We start from the raw sequence: 25,070 nt of genomic DNA, 5'->3' as shown, positions 1-25,070 counted from the left end.
ACTGGCGCTGTAAGGAATTGTGCCTCCCTTATGCTAATTGTGCTTTTTAAGCTGTATCGGATCAGGAGAAACAATCATTTCGTTCCCCTTTACACTTAATTACTGAAGAATGAGAATAATAGTCCTGAATCTTGAATCCACCTTTTCTGATTCCATAGTCCTAATTAAAGAAAGACATAGAGCCTGACACAGCCTTCAATATCAACCACGGTCGTAATTTGGAGGAACCATTACTGTTGGAATGTTGGAAGAAAGGTGTGTGTCGTCGTGGCGACACAGATCGTATCCCTAGCAACCCAGTGAGAAGCGTTGGGGAAATTATGACTGTACACTCCCCACCTGTGTCTCACAAACACCATTCCTCACAGCCCATCCATTTAGTCCCCGGGGTTTGAAGAGATTCAAAATCACAAGAGATTCTGCAGATGCTGGAAATCCAGAGCCACACACACAAAACACTGGAGGAACCCAGTAGGCCATGCAGCATCTATGACGAAAGATTTATTCCCTCCACAGATGCTGCCTGACCTGCAATGCCTCAAAAAGGGGGCATCCGTCATCAAGGACCCCCATCACCCAGGACATGCCTCCTTGAGATAGCTACCATCAAGGAGGAGGAACAGGGGCCTGAAGACATACTCTCAACTTTTTAGGAACGGTTTCTTCCCGCCTGCCATCAGATTTCTGAATGAACAATGAAATTATGTACACTACCTCATTATGTTTCGCTCCCTTTTTCCGCTACTTATTTTCATTTCCCGCTCTTTTGTTGCACTACTTAATTAATTTTGCACAGTAAACACAAAATACTCTGCAGATGCTGGGGTCAAAGCAACACTCACAACACGCTGGAGGAACTCAGCAGGTCGGGCAGCATCCGTGGAAACAATCAGTCAACGTTTCAGGCAGGTACGAAGGGTTCCGGCTTGAAACGTTGACTGATCGTTTCCACAGATGCTGCTCAACCTGCTGAGTTCCTCCAGCATGTTGTGAGTGTTAATTTTGCACAGTCTTGTAATAATTTTATGTATTGCACTGTATTGCTGCTGTAACAAAAAAAAACGAATTTCATGACATCTATGAGTGATGATAAACCTGATTCTGGTATGGGTCTCTATTGTCGACTGAGAGTGGGAAAGGGGACAGTGAGAGGGGAATCCTGGTTGGGAAAAGGGGAAGGGAGAGAGGAGGGAGCAGGAAACATCAGACACAAGTTCTGTAATGATCACTAAACCAATTATTTGGAATCAAGAGACCCTCCCTGCTGTCTCAGGGCTGGGTAATTCAGCACCGGTACCACCCCCATCCCCCTAACCCCTGGCACACCTTCTCTGACACCTGCCCCACACCCCTCCCACGTCACTCCAACCTCACCATTCCCAACGTCCTTTGCTCCCGCCATATTTACAAACTTGCTCTCCGCTCCACGTTGTACTGTACAAAAGTCATAGTCACCCGAGCTATATATGTGTGCCTATGATTTTTGCACAGTACTGTATATACACTGCCTATACAGTATATCTTACTGTAATTTATAGTTTTTTATTATGTATTGCAATGTACTACTGATACAAAACAGCATATTTGACGACATACATCAGTGATATTGACCTAGATTCTGATTTCTGATTTGAAGAAAGTTGAGTTAAGGAGAGATGTCAGTACAAAAGTCAACAGCTAAGGCAATGCTGATTAATCCAAGTTCAATGGAAAACAGGGGAAGAAACATGATTTGTGTGATTCCAAACGAATTAATAAACCTCAAACCACAACAGAAGGTCTGGAATCACTGAACCATCGTAGATCGTAAAGGAATCTGCTTCCCATTATTTCTGCTCATGTTTACTTTAAATGGGGGCTGAAGGCTTGACTGCTCTTTAAGGAGCTGTTTGTTGACCATTCCACAGACTAAGGAAAAATAAGTCAGAAGAACTTGATGTGAGGTCAAGGAAAGTTATGAGAGACAGAGAGGCATTTTTCACAAATGCGTTAAGAACCCATCCACTAATAACGGCCACTGAAAGTTCAGAATAACACTGGAATTTGTAAACACGACTGTCCAAACATCTGGGGGATGCAGTAGAAATCATAGAGCATGGCCCACCAAGTCTCTGCTGTCTGTCACGCTAATCCAATGATACCGCACAAGAGATTCTTCAGACTCTGGAGGCCCAGAGCAACACATGCAAAATGCTGGAGGAACTCAGCAGGTCAGGCATCTCTCAGGCCAAGATCCTTCTTCAGGACTGGAAAGGAAGGGGAAGGTGCCAGAATAAGAAGATGGGGGGGGGGGGTAGGGAAGGAGGGCTAGCCCAAAGGTGATAGATGAAGCCAAATAGGTGGAAAAAGTAGAGGGCTGGAGAATAAATAATCTGATAGGAGAGGAGAGTGGATGATGGGAGAAAGGGAGGAAAGATTTGATTTGAAACAAACAGTACATTTCACTGTACGTGACAAATAAAGCTACTCTTTAAGACTAAACACTGCATGATATCAACTCTAACTCAACTAAAATTGTGAGTTTGTAACACAGACATCATGCAGGAGGAACTCAATCATTTATTTACTTATTTAGAGACAACGCGGGGAACGGGTGCTTCTGGTTCAACAAAGTCGCACCACCCAGCAACCCACTCTTTTAACACTAGCCTAATCACAGGGCAATTTACAATGATGAGTTAAACTGCTAACCAGTACCTCTTTGGACTGTGGGAGGAAGCTGGAGCGCCTGGAGAAAATCCCCGTCATCGTGCGGAGGACATACAAACTTCAAACAGACGGCACCGGAATCGAACCCCTGAGCTCCGACGTCCCTGAGCTGTAATGCGTTGCCACGCTCCAACGGCAGCTTAGCATGCCTACAACTCACTAACCCTAACACCTTTGGACTGTGGGAGGAAAGCAGAGCACTCAGAGGAAACCCACGTGGTCACGAGGAGAACGTACAAACTCCTCACAGGCAGCAGAAGGAATTGAACCCCTTTTTGGTGAGCGCTGGCTGATTTTGTAAAGCAATGTGCTGGCCACTATGCTACCATGAGTTTCTTAGTCCCACCTCAGATTTACTCCGCCCCTTCGTTCTGCACCCATAAATGCTTTCCAAGATCCACTTCTTCACCCAGATATTTGGGCACCCTTCCACAATTTCTCATTATTTGTGCCTTAGGGAGAAAAGTACAAGAGATCAAAGTCGCATCTGCTCTCAGGATGAGGCTTTTCATTCTAGGACGAGGGAGATGTCTTCATTTTTTAAAGAAAGGGGCTTCCCTTCCTCCACTATCAACTCTGCTCTTAAACGCATCTCCCCCATTTCACGTACATCTGCTCTCACTCCATCCGCCCGCCACCCCACTAGGAATAGGGTTCCCCTGGTCCTCACCTACCACCCCACCAGCCTCCGGGTCCAACATATTATTCTCCGTAACTTCCACCACCTCCAACAGGATCCCACCACTAAGCACATCTTTCCCTCCCCCCCTCTCTCTGCATTCCACAGGGATCGTTCCCTACACAGCTCCCTTGTCCATTCGTCCCCCCCATCCCTCCCCACTGATCTCCCTCCTGGCACTTATCCGTGTAAGCGGAACAAGTGCTACACATGCCCTTACACTTCCTCCCTTACCACCATTCAGGGCCCCAAACAGTCCTTCCAGGTGAGGCAACACTTCACCTGTGAGTCAACAGGGGTGATATACTGCGTCCGGTGCTCCCGATGTGGCCTTTTATATATTGGTGAGACCCGACGCAGACTGGGAGACCGCTTTGCTGAACATCTACGCTCTGTCCGCCAGAGAAAGCAGGATCTCCCAGTGGCCACACATTTTAATTCCACATCCCATTCCCATTCTGACATGTCTATCCACGGCCTCCTCTACTGTAAAGATGAAGCCACACTCAGGTTGGAGGAACAACACCTTATATTCCGTCTGGGTAGCCTCCAACCTGATGGCATGAACATCGACTTCTCTAACTTCCGCTAATGCCCCAGCTCCCCCTCATACCCCATCTGTTACTTATTTTTATGCACACATTCTTTCTCTCACTCTCCTTTTTCTCCCTCTGTCCCTCTGAGTATACCCCTTGCCCATCCTCAGGGTCCCCCCCGTCTTTCTCCCCGGGCCTCCTGTCCCATGATCCTCTCATATCCCTTTTGTCAATTACCTGTCCAACTCTTGGCTCAATCCCTCCTCCTCCTGTCTCTCCTATCATTTTGGATCTCCCCCTCCCCCTCCCACTTTCAAATCTCTTACTAACTCTTCCTTCAGTTAGTCCTGACGAAGGGTCTCGGCCTGAAACGTCGACTGTACCTCTTCCTACAGATGCTGCCTGGCCTGCTGCGTTCACCAGCAACTTTGATGTGTGTTGCTTGAATTTCCAGCATCTGCAGAATTCCTGTTGTTTGAGATCAAAGTCAAAGTCAAGTTTATTGTCATGCTGTATGTGCAAGTACATGTAAGCACAGGTGCAATGAAAACCTTAATTGTAGCAGCTTCACAGGCACATAGTGTTATATAAACAGCAATCACAAGAAAAACATATATTAACAACAAAAAAAACAAAATTATACGAAAAAAACAGAACACAATTAGAGCATACTAGTAACTACAATGCAAGTAGTGTTAGTTTTAGTTTGTTGGTATGGAAAGAAATGCTCAAGGATTAGACTATCAAACCATCAGACATAGAAGCAGAATTAGGCCATTCAATCCCTCAAGTTTGCTCACCATTCTATCATGGCTGATTTATTAACCGTTTCAACTCCATCCCTCTGCCTTGTCCCCATACCTTTGACACCCTGACTGTATGCCAGGGTGTATCGGATAGGTTAATTGGTCATTGTAAATTGTCCCTGTGATCAGGTTAGGGTTAATCAGGGTTGTGGGGTGTCACGGCACTAGGGGCCTGAAGAGCCAACTCCACATTATAATCAATAATCTAGCAAGCTTTTTTAAAAATGTACCCAGTGATGGTCTCCACGGCTGCCTGTGCCAACAAGTTCCACAGATTCAACACCCTTTGGCTAAAGAAATTCCTCCTCATCTCTTTTCCAAATGGATGTCCCTTTCCCTGAGGCTGTGTCCTCTGGTCCTAGATTCACCTACTACAGGAAACATCCTCACCACGTCCCACTCTACCCAGGCCTTTCAATATCTGATAGATTTCAATGAGACTGCCACCACTGCCCCATTCTTCTAAACTCCAGCAAGTACAGGTCCAGAACCATCAAATGTGTCTCATACATTAACCCTTTCGTTCCCAGAATCATTCTCGTGAACCTCCTCTGGATCCTCCCCAATGGCAACACATCTTTTCTTAGATAAGGGGCCCAAAACAGCTCACAATATTCCAAGTGTGGCCTGATCAATGCTTTAAAAACCCTCAGCATTACATAAATGAGAAAGTCTGCAGACACTGGAAATCCAGGGCAACACACACAAAATGCTGGAGGAACTCAGCAGGTCAAGCAGCATCTATGGAAAAGAGTAAACAGTCAACATTTCAGGCCAAGACCCTTCTTCAGGACTGAGAAGAAAGGGGGAAGATGCCAGAATAAAAAGGTGGAGGGAGGGGAAAGAGGCTAGCTGAAAGGTGACCGTTTTTAAAAGCCTCTGAATCCTCTAACTTCTCACTAACTCTTGCTCTATTATATGCCCTCTCTTTGGTTATTATGTTGGCTCTGACCTCTTGTCAGCCACAGTTGTGTCGTCATGCCTTTAGAATACATCTTCTTCCTTGGGATATATTTATCTTGCACCTTCAGAATTACTCAAAGAAGTTCCAGCCTTTACTGCCCTGCTGTTACCCCTGCTCGTGTACCTTTAAAGTCAGTTTTAGCCAACTTCTCTCCATTACCTCTGTAATTCCCTTTACTCCACTGTAATACTGATACATCCGACCTTAGCTTCTCTTTCTCAAATTGTAGGGCAAATTCTATCATATTATGATCACTGGCCCCTAGGGGTTCCTTTACCATAAGCTCTCTCATCAATTCTGGTTCAATGCACAACACCCAATCCAGAATAGCTGATCCCATAGTGGACTCAACCATGAGGTGTTCTAAAAAGCCATCTTATAACCATTCTACAAATTCCCTTTCTTGGTATTCAGCACCAACCTGATTTTCCTGATCTACCTGTATATTGAAATCCCCCATGACCGTCTTTTAGACGTGCATTTTCTATTTCCTGTTGTAATTTGTAGACCTCATCTTTGTTACTGTTCAGAGGACTATATATAACTCCCATCATGGTAATTTTATCCTTGCAGTTTCTTAGTTCTACCCACAATGATTCTATACCTTCCAATCTATGCCACTTTTTTCCTAAGGATTTGATTCCTTTTTTTTTGCCAATGAAACCACCCCACCCCATCTGCCTACCTGTGCCTGACGTTTTGACACAATGCGTATCCTTGACTGTTAAGCTCCCAACTATGATCTTCTTTCAGCCACAACTCAGTGATGGCCACAACATCATACCTGCCAATCTCTGACTAACAACAGAAGGCAACAAAAAAGCCAGAAGGTGAGAAAAGATGAAATATGAAGGTAAGCTAGCCAATAATAGAAAATAGAATATCAAAAGATTTTTCAGAAATGGGGAAGTAAAAGAGAGATGAGAGTGGATATTGGACCACTGTAAAATGATGCTGGAGAGGTAGTAATGAGGAACAAAAAAACTGCAGGCAATCTTAATAAGTATTTCACAGCAGCCTTCACTCTACTACCAGTATGCCAGAAGTTCAACGGTGTCAGGGGGCAGAAGTGAATGTGGTTGCTATTACTAAGGAAAAGCTGCTTGGGAAGCTGAAAGGCACGTAGATAAGACACCTGGACCAGATGGAGTACTTCCCAGGGTTCTGAAAGAGGTGCTGAAGAGATTGTGGAGACAGTAGTAATGATCTTTCAAGAATCACCTGATTCTGGAGTAGTTCTGGAGGACTAGAAAATTCCAAATGTCACTCCACTCTTTAAGAAAGGAGGAGGCCAGGTGAGTGAGGAATACGAGGTGTTGCTGCTCCAACCTGAGCATGGCCTCATTGAGAAGAACATGGACTGATGCGTCAGAATGGGACCAGAAACATCTACACATTCATATCACTGAAAGGAATATTCATTTAAATGAAATAAAAACAGAACAATCTATGATTCCCCAAATATTAACTGCTTCTCTCTCCATAGATACTGCCCGATCTGATGAGTGTTGGTGGCATTTTCTGTTTATATTTCAGGTCTCCACCTGCCCTTCACAGATTATAGTACAGGTGAGTCATAGAGTCAGGGAACACCACAGCACAGATACACTCCGGGAACTCTTGTAGGTAAACATACTAGCAATCGAGGACATTTTCAAATGTGGTCCCTCAAAAAGGTGGCATCATTAAGGGCCCCCATCACCAGGACATGCACTTCTCATTACTACCGTCAGGGAGGAGGTACAGGGGCCTGAAGGCACAACTCAACGTTTTAAGAGCAGCTTGTTCCCCTCCACCATCATATTTCTGAATGGACTTTGAACCCACGTACACTACCTCACTTTTGCACTATTTATCCAATTTATTAATGTTCAAAAGTAGCTGCGGTATTGAGGCAGACCTAAACTGGGAAGCCACTCGTTGCCGATCCACTCGTGATTCATGTCCCCATACGCTAAAGTCATTCGCGAAGTAGGAGGTGCTGATGGACTGGTTAATGATACCATTTCCTGGATGGCTAGACGCAATTTTAACCTGTGAAGAGCATTACTGATGCCAATCTCTCGCTGTACTTCAGTATCTGATAAGGCCGACATGATAGCACCACTTTTAACATTGGCTCTACATGCTGCAACATTCCAAGCAGGCATGCCAACCCAAAGCTCCAACCATACGACCACGGTGGGACCATCCCATAGTGCAAATGGTAACCCTTGCCTTCGTGCCTCTTCCAATAATTCTGTCTTCTTTTTCAATTTCCTATCTTTTTCTGCTTGGCCAAGTTTACTGAGCCCCAAGGTATCCTGAGGACAGGTTTGCATATCAGGTATGCCACCTTGCCCTGTGGCATCTTTGCCGGGCTGTCCAAGCCAACCCTTTTCTTTCTTACCAAAGAGAAGGGTATATATATATATTTATTTCTTATTGTATTTTACAGTTTTTATAAATTATCTATTGCACCGTACTGCTGCCGTAAAACAACAAATTTCGAAATTGAAATTGAAATATCTTTATTGTCATTGCATAGTACAATTTGTCATGCACCAATATAGCGAAAATGAGTTTGCAACTCTCATACTCAGTGCTATAAAACAACAAATAAAATAAATAAACAATAAATAAAATCAAGTAACCAGCCAGTACAAGCAATGTCCAGCAGTACAAAAGCACAACTCAGATGCATGACAGCCATAAAACTAGTATTAAAGTAGCAATATAACAAATTTATTGATGATGCTTGATCGATTGATTCAGAGCAGTTATGGCTCTGGGGAAAAAGCTATTTTTTTCAGTCTGGAAGTGCCGGCATAGAAAATCTTATAACGTCTGCCAGATGGAAGAAGTTCAAGCAGATGATTGCATGGGTGTGTATTGTCCTTACAGATGCTTGTAGCTTTCCTTGGGCAGCGAGAGCTGTAGGTGTCCTCCAGGGCTGGGAGCTGTGTCCCGATGATCTTCTGTGCGCTAGAGACGACCCGCTGAAGTGCTTTCCTATCAGCTGCTGTACAACTGAGACACCACACAGAGATACAGTATGTTAAAATGCTCTCTATGGTGCAGCGGTAAAGGGTCACCAGCATCTGTTCAGGTAGACTGGCTTTCTTCAGCGTCCTGAGGAAAAACAAACGTTTTTCGCCACATATGCCAGTGATATTAAATCTGATTCTGATTTAGCGTAGAGCGGTGAGAGTATTCGATAAACTCGACTCAAACAAGGCAGGCTTTTCTGTTTTATGCGGTTTACAGACACAACGGCAGACACGATGATTCCTGGGTAATTATAGATAAAGTTAATCAGCGATGTGCTTTTGATCTCACGCATTTTACGCTTGAAGTGGCGATACAGCAAATAATAGAGCGGCGGAAGCCGGGCAGTAAAGCTTTCATAAACATTTTAAATATATTTTACTTTTTTACTCCAACTAATGCAGACTCGCGGTTTTCTCAACAATGCTTGGTGGGCGTGTGTTTTGATCGCTGTCGGCGTCCGTTCTATTAATTTGATGTTGTGAAATTAAATTTAATTTATAACCAGCCTCAATGGAACCAAATTATGAACAGCCAACACCGCGGATCAACGTGTGCCTGGCTTGACATGACTTTCTCAATCTGTAGCGCCTCCGGCTACCGTTGCCTTTTAATACACGGACACGCCGCTATTAGAACCCGTGTCATTATTTACAGCAGAAATTATTTTTCACAGCACGCCAGCTCATTTGCCTCGGTCTCTTCCCCTCCCCACCCAACCCCCAGCCTGGCGTTGAAAACTTGCCTTTCCCCAAGTATAGTTGTTCTCAAACAACAGGAATTCTGCAGATGCTGGAAATTCAAGCAACACACATCAAAGTTGCTGGTGAACGCAGCAGGCCAGGCAGCATCTCTAGGAAGAGATACAGTCGACGTTTCAGGCCGAGACCCTTTGTCAGGACTAACTGAAGGAAGAGTTAGTAAGAGATTTGAAAGTTGGAGGAGGAGGGGGAGATCCAAAATGATAGGAGAAGACAGGAGGGGGAGGGATGGAGCCAAGAGCTGGACAGGTGATAGGCAAAAGGGATATGAGAGGATCATGGGACAGGAGGTCCGGGAAGAAAGACGTGGGGGGGGGACCCAGAGGATGGGCAAGAGGTATATTCAGAGGGACAGAGGGAGAAAAAGGAGAGTGAGAGAAAGAATGTGTGTATAAAAATAAATAACGGATGGGGTATGAGGGGGAGGTGGGGCATTAGTGGAAGTTAGAGAAGTCGATGTTCATGCCATCAGGTTGGAGGCTACCCAGACGGAATATAAGGTGTTGTTCCTCCAACCTGAGTGTGGCTTCATCTTTACAGTAGAGGAGGCCGTGGATAGACATGTCAGAATGGGAATGGGATGTGGAATTAAAATGTGTGGCCACTGGGAGATCCTGCTTTCTCTGGCGGACATGCTAATATCTATCCTGTAGTGCCACGGGCTCTGATCTTGTTTAACAGCCTTGTGACCTTCTATATATTGGCGAGACCCGACGCAGACTGGGAGATCATTTCGCTGAACACCTGCGCTCTGTCCGCCAGAGAAAGCAGGATCTCCCAGTGGCCACACATTTTAATTCCACATCCCATTCCCATTCTGACATGTCTATCCACGGCCTCCTCTACTGTAAAGATGAAGCCACACTCAGGTTGGAGGAACAACACCTTATATTCCGTCTGGGTAGCCTCCAACCTGATGGCATGAACTTCGACTTCTCTAACTTCCGCTAAGGCCCCACCTCCCCCTCGTACCCCATCTGTTACTTATTTTTATGCACACATTCTTTCTCTCACTCTCCTTTTTCTCCTTCTGTCCCTCTGAATATACCTCTTGCCCATCCTCTGGGATCCCCCCCCCACGTCTTTCTTCCCAGACCTCCTGTCCCATGATCCTCTCGTATCCCCTTTGCCAATCACCTGGCCAGCTCTTGGCTCCATCCCTCCCCCTCCTGTCTTCTCCTATCATTTTGGATCTCCCCCTCCCCCTCCGCCTCCCACTTTCAAATCCCTTACTCACTCTTCCTTCAGTTAGTCCTGACAAAGGGTCTCGGCCTGAAACGTCGACTGCACCTCTTCCTACAGATGCTGCTTGGCCTGCTGCGTTCACCAGCAACTTTGATGTGTGGTAGTTGTTCTCAAATCTATGCGTTCTCACGTTTAACTGTCGTTCATTCTTTGGGGCACTTCTCTGTTTTCGTGGATGTTTTTGCGAAGAAAAAACATTTCAGGATGTATATTGTATACATTTCTCTGACATTAACTTTGACCTTTGAACCTTTGCACCGCGCTTTAAATTTAAAGAGACCCCGGCAGATGTGGGCCGATGCTAAAAAATCTAGGAGAAGGAGCGCTCTTGAAGTTGCTGCATTTTTATAACAGAGTGTGGGAGGAGGGACGATTACCAAGTGCATGGAAAGAAGCAGTAGTAATTCCAATAAGGAAGCCTGGCAAGGATCTGTCAAAACCCACTAGCTACAGACCAATTGCATTAACATCAAGTATATGTAAGATAATGGAAAGGATGATAACAGAAAGGTTATCGTATGAGCTTGAGAAAAGGGGAATGCTGGCAAGTTATCAGAGTGGTTTTAGAAAGGGAAGGAATTCCATGGACTCAGTGATAATGTTAGAGACTGAAATAAGGAAGGCCCAGGCAAATAGAGAGTCAGTAGTGGCAGTGTTCTTTGACATTGAAAAAGCCTATGATATGATGTGGAAGGAAGGATTATTAATTAAACTGCACAAGATGGGGGTTGGTGGGAGAGTTTTTAATTGGATTAAAGAATTTTTGTTTGGTAGAAAAATTCAAGTTCGGATTGGATCAGAATTATCAAAACAGTACATAGTGGGAAATGGCACACCTCAAGGTAGTGTGATTAGCCCGTTACTTTTCATCATTATGATCAATGATGTCTTCACAAAGGTACCAGTGGATATAGGTAGGTCACTGTTTGCGGATGATGGGGCCTTGTGGAAAAGAGGCAGGAACATGGACCATATAATCAGGAAACTACAAGAAGCAATTGATGAAGTGGTGGAGTGGGGTTATGATTGGGCATGTAGATTTTCAGTAGACAAAACTCAATCTGTATTTTTTACCAGGAAAAGGGTTGAGGTAGGGAAGAAGTTAAGGATGTATGGGGTTGAATTAGAAAGGGTTGCATCATTTAAATTTCTGGGAGTTATATTTGATTCACGATTAACATGGGCAGACCATATCAGGAAAGTTGAGGAGAAATGTAAAAAAGTAATAAATGTGATGAGATGTTTGACTGGTAGGGAATGGGGAGCAAGTTGTTCAGCTTTGAAGAGAATGTATGTGGCTTTAGTAAGATCTGTATTGGATTATGGAAATATAGTATATGGGTCAGCAGCTAGGTCTCTTATAAGGAAACTGGATGTGATTCAGGCTCAGGCCTTGAGAGTGTGCAGTGGGGCTTTTAAAACGTCACCAGTCTCAGCACTACAGGTAGAAATGGGAATAATGCCTTTGGAACTAAGAAGGATGCAACCGATGGCAAACTACTGGGCTAACTTGCAGGGGCACAATGGTTCTCACCCTACTGAAGGAGTGTTGCAGGAGTGCTGGGAAAATGGGAGCTTTCAGAGGGATACCTTTAGTCGGGCAGGGAATGATATCGCGAAAGAATGTGGAGTGTTTGATCTGAGGATAAGTCCTTCAGTAGTTTATCCGGTTGTAGCTCCATGGAAGCTTGTATGGCCTGACATAGACTGGCATTTGTTAGAGGTGAAAAGGAAAGAAAGATATAAAACAGATTTGGTAAATGCATTTAACTGTCATGTGATGGAAAAGTATAGTGATTATACTCACATTTATACGGATGGTGCGAAGGAACCTGAAACAGGGAGTGACAGGGTTTGGGGTGGTAATACCAGCAAAAGAAATTGGGATCAGCAGAAGAACATCTAATAAGTTAGGGGTGTTTACAGTGGAGATGCTGGCAGTGTTGGTTGCATTGCAATGGGTGCAGAAAGCCAGACAAGCCAAAGCATTGATATGTTCAGATTCATCCTCAGTTCTAGCAAGTTTAAGGTCTTTTCACACAAGCAGTCGGCAAGATGTACTTTATGAAGTCCTTCAGTTAGTTACAAGAATTGCAAATCAGGGAGGTCAGGTAAAATTTCTATGGGTTCCAGCACATGTAGGGGTGAAGGGGAATGAGAGGGTGGATGAGTTGGCAAAGAGGGCGTTAAAGAAAGAAAATGTGGAAATGCACATTAGTATCAGTAAGGCAGAGGTTAAGTGTGTAATCTGGGAAAAAGTCAACCGAATGTGGCAAGAAAGATGGGACAGGGAGGGGAAAGGGAGGCATATCAAATACAAAAGAGTGTTGCAGTTACTAGGGTAGGTAATGGAAACAGAAGAGAGGAAACTGTGTGGACTAGGTTAAGGCTGGGGCATTGTGCATTAAACAAAACATTGAAAATGATAGGGAAACACCAGACAGGATTGTGTGAGGAATGTCAGGAAGAGGAGTCAGTAGAACATGTAGTTTTGTGTTGCAGGAAGTATGGGATACAGAGAGAGATGATGAGAAATAAATTAAGGGAGTTGGGGACACAGGAATTCACACTAAAAGGGTTGCTGGGCGTGGGTGAGAGAGCACAAGTCTGGGTATTTTTAGCATTTTTAAGGGGTACAGGGTTTTTTTATAGGATATGACGAATAAACAGGAATAGGATACTAGGATGGTCAAAGATGGGAGGGTGAAGTGTAGGTTTGTGTGTGTGTGTGTGAGATTGGGTGAAGGGATTTAGAATGTATGTCTAGTGCACATTCTGGAGCAGAGGGTGGCGGTAATGCACCATTAAGCTGGATGCCAACCGCCGTAAAACAAGATACAGACAGACAGACAGACAGATGTGGGCATACGGCACACCCACACAAACTGCTGGAGGAACTCCACAGGTCGGGTGGGCAGAGGAATAAACTACTGAAGCTTCAGGCCGAGACCCTTCATCAGGACGGGAAAGGAAGGGGGCAGATCAAGAAGAACAAGGTGGGCAGAGGGGATGGAGTGCAAACTTGCAGGTGATTGGAGAGACCAGGTGAGGGGGAAGTCTGCTGGGTGTGAGAAGCTGGGAGGTGATAGGTGGAAGGGTTAAAGGTCTGAAGAAGAAGGAATCTGATAGGAGAGGAGAGTAGACCATGGGAGAAAGGATGAGGGGTACCGGAGGGATGTGATGAACAGTTGAAGAGAATAGAAGGGGTAACAGAGGAGCCAGAATGGGGAATGGACAAAGCGAAAAGGGGGAAAGACTGAGGGATTACTGGGCTGGAGAAATTGATGTTCATGCCATCAGGTTGGAGGCTACCCTATTCACAGAATATGAAGTGCTGCTCCACCAGATGTGGGCATACTTCCCCAAACCTCCAAAGGATCTAACGATCTGCTCAGATTCTTACTGAGGCAAGATAAAGGGGTACAATGCATTCAGATAAATACTAATGTTTTCTTAGATGTACTGTTAAAAACGCATTACAGTGTAAGTTAGTATAAAGTATGTCATTTCTTTTGTCTTGTCCACATTGAGACTCAGGTCATTATGGGGCAGTGCAGTTGCTGGGTACTCTCAGACACAAATATAATGGAAGTAGCTTATGAATCGGAGACAAGAAGTTTCTTTACAAGAGACAGTGGGCCATTCAGCCCCATGATGCTACCCCACTGCGGGTGAACTTAGTCACAGTCATAGTCATACTTTATTGATCCCGGGGGAAATTGGTTTTCGTTACAGTTGCATCATAAATAGTTAAATAGTAATATGTAAATTATGCCAGGAAATAAGTCCAGGACCAGCCTATTGGCTCAGGGTGTCTGACCCTCCAAGGGAGGAGTTGTAAAGTTTGATGGCCACAGGCAGGAATGACTTCCTATGACGCTCTGTGTTGCATCTCGGTGGAATGAGTCTCTGGCTGAATGTACTCTTGTGCCCATCCAGTACATTATGTAGTGGATGGCAGACATTGTCCAAGATGGCATGCAACTTGGACAGCATCCTCTTTTCAGACACCACCGTCCGAGAGTCCAGTTCCATCCCCACAGCATCACTAGCCTTACGAATGAGTTTGTTGATTCTGTTGGTGTCTGCTACCCTCAGCCTGCTGCCCCAGCGCACAACAGCAAACATGATGGCACTGGCCACCACAGACTCGTAGAACATCTTCAGCATCGTCTGGCAGATGTTAAAGGACCTCAGTCTCCTCAGGAAATAGAGACGGCTCTGACCCTTCTTGTAGACAGCCTCAGTGTTCTTTGACCAGTCCAGTTTATTGCATGGTTCAAACTCCCAGGCGGTCACATCTATAATAATCCTTATTCTGGAATATAGGATTATCCTCATGGGGTGGGGATGGGACGCCACCATAGTGTAGCAGTTAGTGTAATGCTCTACAGTGCTAGCAAGCCAAGTTCATTTCCTGTTGCTCTCTGTAAGGAGTTTGCATGTCCTCCCCTTGACTGCATGGGTTTTCTCTGGGTACTCCAGTTTCCGCCCTCATTCCAAAGATGTATGGATTAGTAGGTTAGAGGCCTTGATAGAGTGGATGTAGAGAGGATGTTTCCTATGATGGGAGAGTCTAAGTCCAGAGGACACAGCCTCAGAACAGAGGGGTGTCCTTTTGGAATGGAGATGTAGAGGAATTTCTTTAGTCAGAGAGCAGTGAAGCTGTGGCATTCTTTGCCACAGGCAGCAGTGGAGGCCAAATCTTTATGTATACTTAAGGCAGAGGTAGACAGATTCTTGGCTGGTCAGGGCATGAAGCGATATGGGGAAAAAGCAGGAGACTGGGACTGAGAGGAAAATTGGATCAGCCATGATGAAATGGTGGAGCAGATTCGATCAGCCAAATGGCCGAGTTCTGCTCCTATACCTTACGGTCTTAATTGGGTGTAATTGAGTGACGTGGGCACATTGGGCCAGAAGTGCCTGTTACCATCCTGTCCCTCTAAATAATAAATAAATAAATAGAACAGGAAAATGTTACGTGGATGTGCAGAGAAAGAAGATTCAATGGGAATTTTCAAAATTTATACTTTATACTTTATTGTCGCCAAACAATTGATACTAGAACATACAATCATCACGGCGATATTTGATTCTGTGCTTCCCACTCCCTGGATTACAAATATTAAATATTAAAAATAGTAAAAATTAGTAAATATTAAAAATTTAAATTATAAATCATAAATAGAAAATAGAAAAATGGAAAGTAAGGTAGTGCAAAAAAACCGAGAGGCAGGTCTGGATATTTGGAGGGTACGGCCCAGATCCGGGTCAGGATCCGTTCAGCAGTCTTATTACAGTTGGAAAGAAGCTGTTCCCAAATCCCAAATTTATTTCATGGGATCACAGTACATCCAAACAATAGGCCTCAAATTCTGGTCTCATACAGTTATGTACATAGGGATTACCTGATATGGAATTAATGCAGGCAAGCGGGATTGGTACCGAGAGGTATGATGGTTGATGTTGATGTGATGGGCAGATGGCCTGGTTCTATGTTGGACATCTCAGGACTCCATAAACACACAAACAAGAGTAGGCCACATGGCCCCTTACATCTGTTCCCCCCCAGCCAATGGCTGATGTAGCCCACACCTTAGCTCTTCTTCTGAGCTTGTTCCTGGTCGCCTCCAATTCCCTGATCTTTCAGAACTGAACCTAACTCCTCTTCAAGTCCCTCCAATGATCCAGCCCTTCCCACCCTCTGTGAGAAGAAATTCCTCCATGCCCCAGTTTTTAAATGACCATGCCTTAATCTTGCAATCCCTCATTTTAGGCTCCCCCTTTGGTCATATGACACCTACCTGTTCTCCTGGCTTTAGAAAGAACTTCTTCCCCTCTGCCATCTGTACAGTCCATGAAACCGTGAAGACCACCTCGGTATTCCTCTTTGCAATGTTTACTTGTCTGTCTGTCTATCTATCTATCTAAACACCTGAGATTGTACAGATGCTGGAAAGCCATAGTAACACACACAAGATGCTGGAGGAACTCAGCAAGCCAGGCAGCATCTATTGGGGTTAAATAAACAAGTTCAAGTTTATTATCATTCAACCAGAGGCATGTATACCGCCAAATGAAACAACGGTCCTCCAGACCAAGGTGCACAACACAGTACATATAACTCACACACAATATATAAAGTAATAGAACCACAAATTAATTAACAATTAATAAAATATATTCCAGAATATTGGCATGTAGCCCAAGGCACATTTACAACACAAGTTAAAAAGTAAGCAGTATAACGCCACTGGCACTTCGTACATGATGAGATCTGGGAGGTGGCAGGGACTTCAGTAGTATCACGGTCAGGAGGAAGAAGCGGTTTTCCATCCTAACAGTTCTTGGCCAAATGCTGAGGTACCTCCTGACTGATGATAGGGGATCAAAGAGATTGTTGGAACGGTGGGAGGGATTATTGACAATGCTAACAGCTCTGGGTGTGCAATGCACCTGGTAAGTATCTCTGATGGGTGGACGAGAGACCCCAATGATCCTGTCAACAATCCTTGCAATCCTTTGTCGGGTCTTGTGGTCTGATGCCTTGCATTTTCCTGTACCAGTTGGTGATGCAGCTGGCCAGGGCACTCTTCATGCTGTTCCTGTAAAAATTGTTTAAAATGCTGTGGGGGGGGGGCAGTGGTGGTATGCAACCTCCTCAGGAAGTCAACATTTCAACATTTCAAGCAGACCCCTCTCAGGACACCTATCTATCTATTGTTTATCATAACTTAGTCATGTTTGATGTCTTGCCCTGTACCACTGCCACAAAACCACAAATTTCATGACACTGATTCTGATTCTGACTTGAAGACAGCATGAAACGGAATATATTGGCAGGAATTCTCAGCCCAAAGAAGTGTCAAATATTTATTCCCTCCACAGATGTTGCCTGACCCATTCAGTTCCTCCAGTATTTCATGTGTGTACTAGATTGGCTTTACTGAGGGGAATGGGATGAAAATGGGAGACCTGCAGGCTGAATCAAAGTTAGAATCATCGGCATACAGTATATTATGAAATTTGTTGTCTTTGCAGCAGCAGTACAATGCAATACATAATAATAGGGGAAATGCTGAATTGCAGTAAAAAATATATATACATTTGAAGTCAGAAGTTTACATACACCTTAGCCAAATACATTTAAACTCAGTTTTTCACAATTCCTGACATTTAATCCTAGAAAACATTCCCTGTCTTAGGTCAGTTACAACAGTGGTCCCCAACCCCTGGGTCACGGACCGGTACCGGGCCGCAAAGCATGTGCTACTGGGCCATGAGGAAATGATATAATTTGGCGATTACAGCATGGAAACAGGCGATCTCGGCCCTTCTAGTCCGTGCCGAACGCTACTCTCACCTAGTCCCACCGACCTGCACTCAGCCCAAAACCCTCCATTCCTTTCCTGTCCATATACCTATCCAATTTTTCATTAAATGATAATATCGAACCTGCCTCTACCACTTCTACTGGAAGTCCGTTCAACACTTACTTCAAGCTCCCCTGTCCTCCCCTGATAAATGACTTATCACTATATTCATGTGAGGAAAATATGCGCTGTGTGTTTAATATTAAATTCATTAGATAAACCCTTTTAGAAATGAAATTGAGTATATTAGCCACTTATCACCTATATCCTGGTCGTGATTCATACCACCCCCCCCCCAAACAGAATCACCAAAAATGATTTGTAGAAAAAAATCGGCACGTACACGCATGCGCACACAGGTACCCGTGCAAGGCTTCATGGTCATGGTAGTGTTTCTTGGGGTGAACACAATGTATTTGACTGCTACTCTCATCTGTTGGCAACCCTACCTCGTTCCCCCCCCCCCCCCCGGGTTGGCCGGTCCACAAGAATATTGTCAATAATAAAGCGGTCCGCAGTGCAAGAAAGGTTGGGGACCTCTGAGTTACGATCACTACTTTATTTTAAGAATATGAATTGTCAAGATAATAGTAGAGGGAATGATTTACTTCAGCTTTTATTTCTTCCATCACTTTCCCAGTGGGTCAGAAGTTTACATACACTTTGTTAGTATTTGATAGCATCGCCTTTAAATTGTCTAACTTGGGTCAAATGTTTTGGGTTGCCTTTCACAAGCTTCTCACAGTAAGTTGCTGGATTTTGTTCCATTTCTCCAGATGGAACTTGTGTAACTGAGTCAGGTTTGTCGGCCTCCTTGCTCACACACGCTTTTTCAGTTCTGCCCACAAATTTTCTATCGGATTGATGTCAGAAAATGATGTCAAGTCTGGTTCATCCTTGGGAGCAATTTCCAAATGCCTGAAGGTACCACGTTCATCTGTACAAACAATAGTACGCAAGTATAAACACCATGGGACCACGCAGCCGTCATACCGCTCAGGAAAGAGATGCTTTCTGTCTCCTAGAGATGAACTTACTTTGGCGCGAAAAGTGCAAATCAATCCCAGAACAACAGCAAAGGACCTTGTGAAGATGCTGGAGGAAACAGGAAGACAAGTATCTATATCCACAGTAAAACGAGTCCTATATCGACATAACCTGAAAGGCTGCTCAGCAAGGAAGAAGCCACTGCTCCAAAACCGCCATAAAAAAGCCAGACTACAGTTTGCGAGTGCACATGGGGGCAAAGATCTGACTTTTTGGAGAAATGTCCTCTGGTCTGATGAAACAAAAATTGAACTGTTTGGCTATAATGACCGTTGTTATGTTTGGAGGAAAAAGGGTGAGGCTTGCAAGCCGAAGAACACCATCCCAACCGTGAAGCATGGGGGTGGCAGCATCATGTTGTGGGGGTGCTTTGCTGCAGGAGGGACTGGTGCACTTCACAAAATACATGGCATCATGAGGAAGGAAAATTATATGGATATATTGAAGCAACATCTCAAGACATCAGCCAGGAAGTTAAAGCGCAATCGCAAATGGGTCTTCCAAATGGACAATGACCCCAAGCATACCTCCAAAGCTGTGGCAAAATTGCTTGAGGACAACAAAGTCAAGGTATTGGAGTGGCCATCACAGAGCCCTGACCTCAATCTGATAGAAAATTTGTGGGCAGAACTGAAAAAGCGTGTGTGAGCAAGGAGGCCTACAAACCTGACTCAGTTACACCAGTTCTGTCTGGAGGAATGGAACAAAATTCCAGCAACTTACTGTGAGAAGCTTGTGGAAGGCTACGCAAAATGTTTGACCCAAGCTAAACAACTTAAAGGCAATGCTACCAAATACTAACATAGTGTATGTAAACTTCTGACCCACTGGGAAAGTGATGAAAGAAATAAAAGCTGAAATAAATCATTCTCTCTACTATTATTCCGACATTTCACATTCTTAAAATAAAGTAGTGATCCTAACTGAACTAAGACACTGAACTACGACAGAGAATGTTTTCTAGGATTAAATGTCAGGAATTGTGAAAAACTGAGTTTAAATGTATTTGGCTAAGGTGTATGTAAACTTCTGATTTCAACTATATGTATATGCATTTAATAGTTAAATTAAATAAATAGTGCAAAAAAGGAAATTAAAAAGTAGTAAGGTAGTGTTCATGGGTTCAGTGTCCATTCAGATAGCAGAGAGGAACTAGCTGTTCCTCAAATCGTTGAGTGTGTGTCTTCAGGCTCCTGTACCTCCTTCCTGATGGTAGCAATGAGGACAGGGCATGTCCTGGTTAGTGAGAGGTCCTTAATGTTGGACGCCGCCTTTTTTGAGGCATCGCGCCCTGAAAATGCCCTGGATACTACAGAGGTTAGTGCCCGTGATGGCGCTGATAAAGTTCACAACTCTCTGTAGCTTACTTCGATCCTGTGGAGTAGCTACCCTCCTCCCCACCATATCAGACAGTGAGGCAGCCAGTTAGAATGCTCTTCACAGTACTTCTGTTGAAATTTGCGAGTGTCTTGGGTGACAAACCAAATCTCCTCCAACTCCTAATGAAATACAGCCGCTGTCGTGCCTTTTTGTAGCTGCATCGATATGTTGGGTCCAGGTTAGATCCTCAGAGATATCGACACCCAGGAACTTGAAAATGCTCACTCTCTCCACTTCTGATCCCCCTATGAGGACTGGTTTGTGTTCCCTCATCTTACCCTTTCTGAAGTCTCATTCCGACGATTCTATGACCTGAATTCCGCCAGCACAACAGATCTGGATGGGAACAAACTGACGGGGGGGGGGGGGGGGGTCTCTTGTATATTCTCACCCAGCCATTAGTTTAATTCCTTACACAGATCAAAAGCCACACACAAACAGGAATACTTTCCCTCCGGGTGTTTCTCTTTCAACTTTTCCCATTTGTCAGAAATCACTGAAATTCTCTGTTCCGCTGGCTTTGAACGCAAGATTCTGCCTTAGTCACGGAAATACAATTTGTGTCTATTATCTTGCTTTGCAGATTGCATCAGACCCGCTTGTGTTACTCGCTGGTGCTGGACTGCAGAGTGGGCAGAATGGATGTAAATACACATTTGCCAAACGAGGGGTCTTTTTGTAATTTTCTTTTTGCATATCAAAGCAAGACAAGAAGAGAGAAAAACAACAAATAACAGTGCTGCCTCCTAATATCGGGCGCAGGGAGCTCGCGTCTTGAATTGGTACGGAGATGATCGCGTTATCGCGTTAGACCACCCACTGAGAGCCCAGCCACTGGTTAAACACGGTGAGTTCAAAGGTTCATGCGAGAATTAACCAATTTAATAAGTTATTGCCAGTCTTATAGGCAGATTAAATAGTAGATACAGAAGGCCCTCCACGGACCTCGAGAGAACTCAGCGATTATAAACGAGCATTTCCTCTTTCGCTGGAAAAAAAGTTACCCACGACCCTGGAGTGAGTGAGTGTGCATGTGTGGATCACTTGAGTCGAAGTTTGCTCCCACTGTATGAGAAATGTTTGACAATTCTCAGTATCCCTACAACTGCTTCAATTACGATGGTGATGATTATCCGCCCTGTGGCTCTGGCGAGAAGAAGACGGCGTCGCGACCTGCCTACAGGTAACTCTTGGGCGCTTTGGGTGGTGGTGGTGGGGAGGGGTGATGAAGATGGGAGAGACTAACGACCGTTTTCTGCTGTCTTTTAGTTACATCGCTTTGATTGCAATGGCTATCCAGCAGAGTCCCGGCAACAGGGTGACGCTCTCCGGAATCTATGACTTTATCACCACCAAATTTCCCTACTACCGATCCAACCAAAGAGCCTGGCAGAATTCAATCCGCCACAACCTGTCTCTTAACAGCTGCTTCGTTAAGGTGAGCTCTCGGGATGGGGCTGCGTCGGCTGTCAAGTTGAATATCGGAGAGATGGGGACGAGAGCTTGGAATTACTCACTCCTTACACTCCGCAAGTATTAGATTGGCTGGGTACCTTGTCTTCCACGCAACCCAATTCGATCTGAGCAACACCCACACACAAAATACTACTTACTTAAGCCGATCACCTCTTCTGGGGCAATGGCTGCCGACAGCAGCTTGCTAGAGTCCTCAGTCCCGGGCCAGGATTTACTTCTGAGCGATGATCCTCCCTCTCCCGGGGATGAGGTGGTTGGGGCTTCCGCTGGCGTTTTCACAGGCTGCAGTCGCTAGTCCCCATTCCCAACCCTCCCCCTTTCGCACCCGGACTTGGGGCCGACGGTGGAAGGTGCTGCTGTCGGCGGCATAAGCCCCGGTAGAAGGGATGGGGCTTAAGTGAGTTTCTGGAAGAATTCTGTGTGCATTGCTCCGGATTTCCAGCATCTCTAGAAATTCTTGTGCTTCCAATTCGATCTGACTTTTTTTTTCAAATATGCAAAACTTTGTAATTTGTTCGTAAGTGTCTTACATTGCCGAGGTTATCGATATTTCTTGATGGATTAACTTTAAACGACGCATTATCTTAGGGACTGCGGGTGCCGGGATTTGGCCCAACGCGCATCTGCTGGAGGAACTCAGCGGGGTCGGACAGCATCTGTGAAGGGGGAGTGGAATCGTTGACCCTCGGTCGAGGCTTTAGGACCGGGTTGAGAAACCGGGGCTGATAGCACGGGAGGGTGGGGGTGAGATAGAGTCTCACAACAACTGTCGTCGGAATTAACTTGTTCAAAGTCCACATACTCTGAAGAGACTTCGTAGTGGAGTATAGTATAGTGGAGTCTAGAGAGATACCGGACTCTGAAGCAACAAATAATCCAGTCCTGATGTAGGGTTTCTATCCGAAAAGTAGACACCTCCCCCACCCCGACAAGACGCTGAGTTCAACAGGCGCTGCCTTGTGTCATCAGAGACAGAGGCCGCGTTACATTCGGAATTACAGAATGATCTGAAGTCAGAATGAAAACTCTGTATTCAGCTCATTTTGTAAAGCGAAGGTTGATAGATTCACGATTAGTCAAGGTGTCAAAGCGCTCCGGGGAGAAGGCAGGATAATGGGTTGAAAGGGATAATAAATCGGCCATGATTGAATGGCGGGGAAGAATCCATGGGTCGAACGACCTAATTCAGCTTTTTATGTCTTATGGACTGCGGGGAATAGGAAGCAGAGGGACCGAATGGCCTCTTCCGCCGATTCTATGACCTGAATTCCCCAGTGCAACAGTTCTGGATGAAAAATAAAACTGTGAGGCAGCTTGGAGACCGGCGTTCACTGCCGAGGGTTTTCCCTTGACACGGACTTTATTAGCAATAATGGGGTTGGAGATTTGATGTATTCTGGGTCAGAGCTGAATTGGCTTGAGTGCTTATAAGCCAGGTAAAACGTGTCATGCGTTCTCCAAGATAAAGTCCCAACATTACTATTACATCGCGAAAGGCGCCGAAAGAGTAGATAGTCATCCCTAAGCACAGGAGATTCTGTGAATATTGGACGTTTTGGGCCGAGAACCGAGTCCTGATAAAGAAATAGTCTTTTTCCCCCCTCTCCGGTGTACAAGTGTCAAAGAGGGCATGGTTTAAGGTGAACGGAGGAGATGTGCGGGTTAAGTATTTTACACAGACAGTGGCGGGTGTGTGGAGCATACTGCCAAGAGAGGTAGTGGCCGGAGTGGGGATGGTAAAAGTTACTATTAGACAGACACATGAAAATGCAGGAAGGAGAGAATTAGTTTGATTTGGAATCATGTTCGGCAAAGGCATTGTGGGCCGAAGGGCCTGTTCTTGCAATGTTCTAAATTCTAAATATGACCAACTTTTCCGACTTCTTTATGGAACCCAGGTACCAAGACTGGAAGGGAACGAGAGGGGGAAAGGAAACTTTTGGACTTTCGCATCGGGGTGCGAGTCGATGTTAGATCTGTTCGAAAACGGCAACTACCGAAGGAGGAGAAGGAGCGTGAAGAGATTCCAGAAATATCACCCCAATAAAAGCACACCGCCGCCGCCTCTCGACCAAGGGGCGGCGGACAGCGTGTTGCACGAAGATAGGGCGGACGGTTGTCGGACTGGGTTACTGAGCCCCGAAATATTCCTCCGGAACGAAAGCCCCAGCAGGCAACCTCGGGACACCGGAACGGGACAGAAAGCAGGGTCCGAAATCAAATTCAGCATCGATTACATCCTGTCCTCCCCGGATCCTCTACCCGGCCTCCGGGATCAGAGCAACTCACAAAGGAATGAGCTGCTAATACTGGACGAACAGTTGTGGACAGTGAGTCCGTTTCGCCGTAAGTAACGCCGTTCGCGCGTTAAATCTGTGTTTTGCAGGAACCAGTCAAGGAACCCTTCAATCGTTCGTTCCCAGTTCAACTTCGATTGTGCTGTGCTCTGTGCTCTGTGTCTGTTCCGTCAACCATACGAACGCTCCAGTTCCAGACAGACGCGAATCCCCCTTCTTAAATCCTTGGGTTGTGTGTTTTTTTTTAAAGCATCTCGGCACCGGACATCACCTCAGCCCCTTCCGCCATACCCAACACCTGCAAGGATAACTTGGTGGGGGAGGGGGACAGAGTTGTGAACCGTTTCTTCCGTGGACTTGGAGGGAGGGATGTCACAGTGCAGAATCTCGCCTTGTACGGAGAAACGTCTATGTATTAAAGGAAATAAATAGATTTGACTGAAGATACCCAAGTGGAAGCCGTTTTCAAGTTGAAGTTGAAGTTTATTGTCCTATAACTGTGCACATGTACACCGCCAAACGAAACAACGTTCCTCCGGACCAAGGGGCACACACACTACACTTAGATTAATATTACCACAAATGAATTAACAAATAAGGTGCATTTGCGATGTACTGAGGCCGCCCGTGGGTCGGGATTGACCATGGATGTTGCGTCCTAGCTGTCGACGCAAGCCAGGGCAGTAGATACCCAAGTTGTTGCCCACGTATCAGGCTCCCCCTCTCCACACAGCTGATGACCCCGAAAGGAACGGCAGAGATGGATA

General features: G+C 45.2%; 1 protein-coding gene across 1 annotated transcript; it reads left to right on the top strand.

The window, feature by feature from the left end:
• Positions 1-20,963: 20,963 nt before the first annotated feature.
• Positions 20,964-24,735, top strand: foxl3 (forkhead box L3). Its single transcript, XM_072269565.1, has 3 exons — positions 20,964-21,713; positions 21,800-21,968; positions 23,905-24,735. Exons 1-3 carry the CDS (start codon positions 21,607-21,609, stop codon positions 24,358-24,360), a joined length of 732 nt encoding a protein of 243 aa, XP_072125666.1. The 5' UTR covers positions 20,964-21,606; the 3' UTR covers positions 24,361-24,735.
• Positions 24,736-25,070: the final 335 nt, after the last annotated feature.

This window comes from Mobula birostris, chromosome 9 (assembly GCF_030028105.1).
Source record: "Mobula birostris isolate sMobBir1 chromosome 9, sMobBir1.hap1, whole genome shotgun sequence".
Taxonomy (NCBI): domain Eukaryota; kingdom Metazoa; phylum Chordata; class Chondrichthyes; order Myliobatiformes; family Myliobatidae; genus Mobula; species Mobula birostris.
Note: the sequence above shows the minus strand (reverse complement) of the source record. Positions and strands in the feature narration are given on the sequence as shown.

What these genes read in the sequence shown, in the direction of transcription:
- foxl3 (XM_072269565.1), top strand. Translation starts at nt 21,607, where the DNA reads ATGTTTGACAATTCTCAGTATCCCTACAACTGCTTCAATTACGATGGT. An exon ending in GCGTCGCGACCTGCCTACAG is followed by an intron (nt 21,714 to 21,799) that starts GTAACTCTTGGG and finishes GCTGTCTTTTAG; the next exon opens with TTACATCGCTTTGATTGCAA. An exon ending in TTAACAGCTGCTTCGTTAAG is followed by an intron (nt 21,969 to 23,904) that starts GTGAGCTCTCGG and finishes TATGGAACCCAG; the next exon opens with GTACCAAGACTGGAAGGGAA.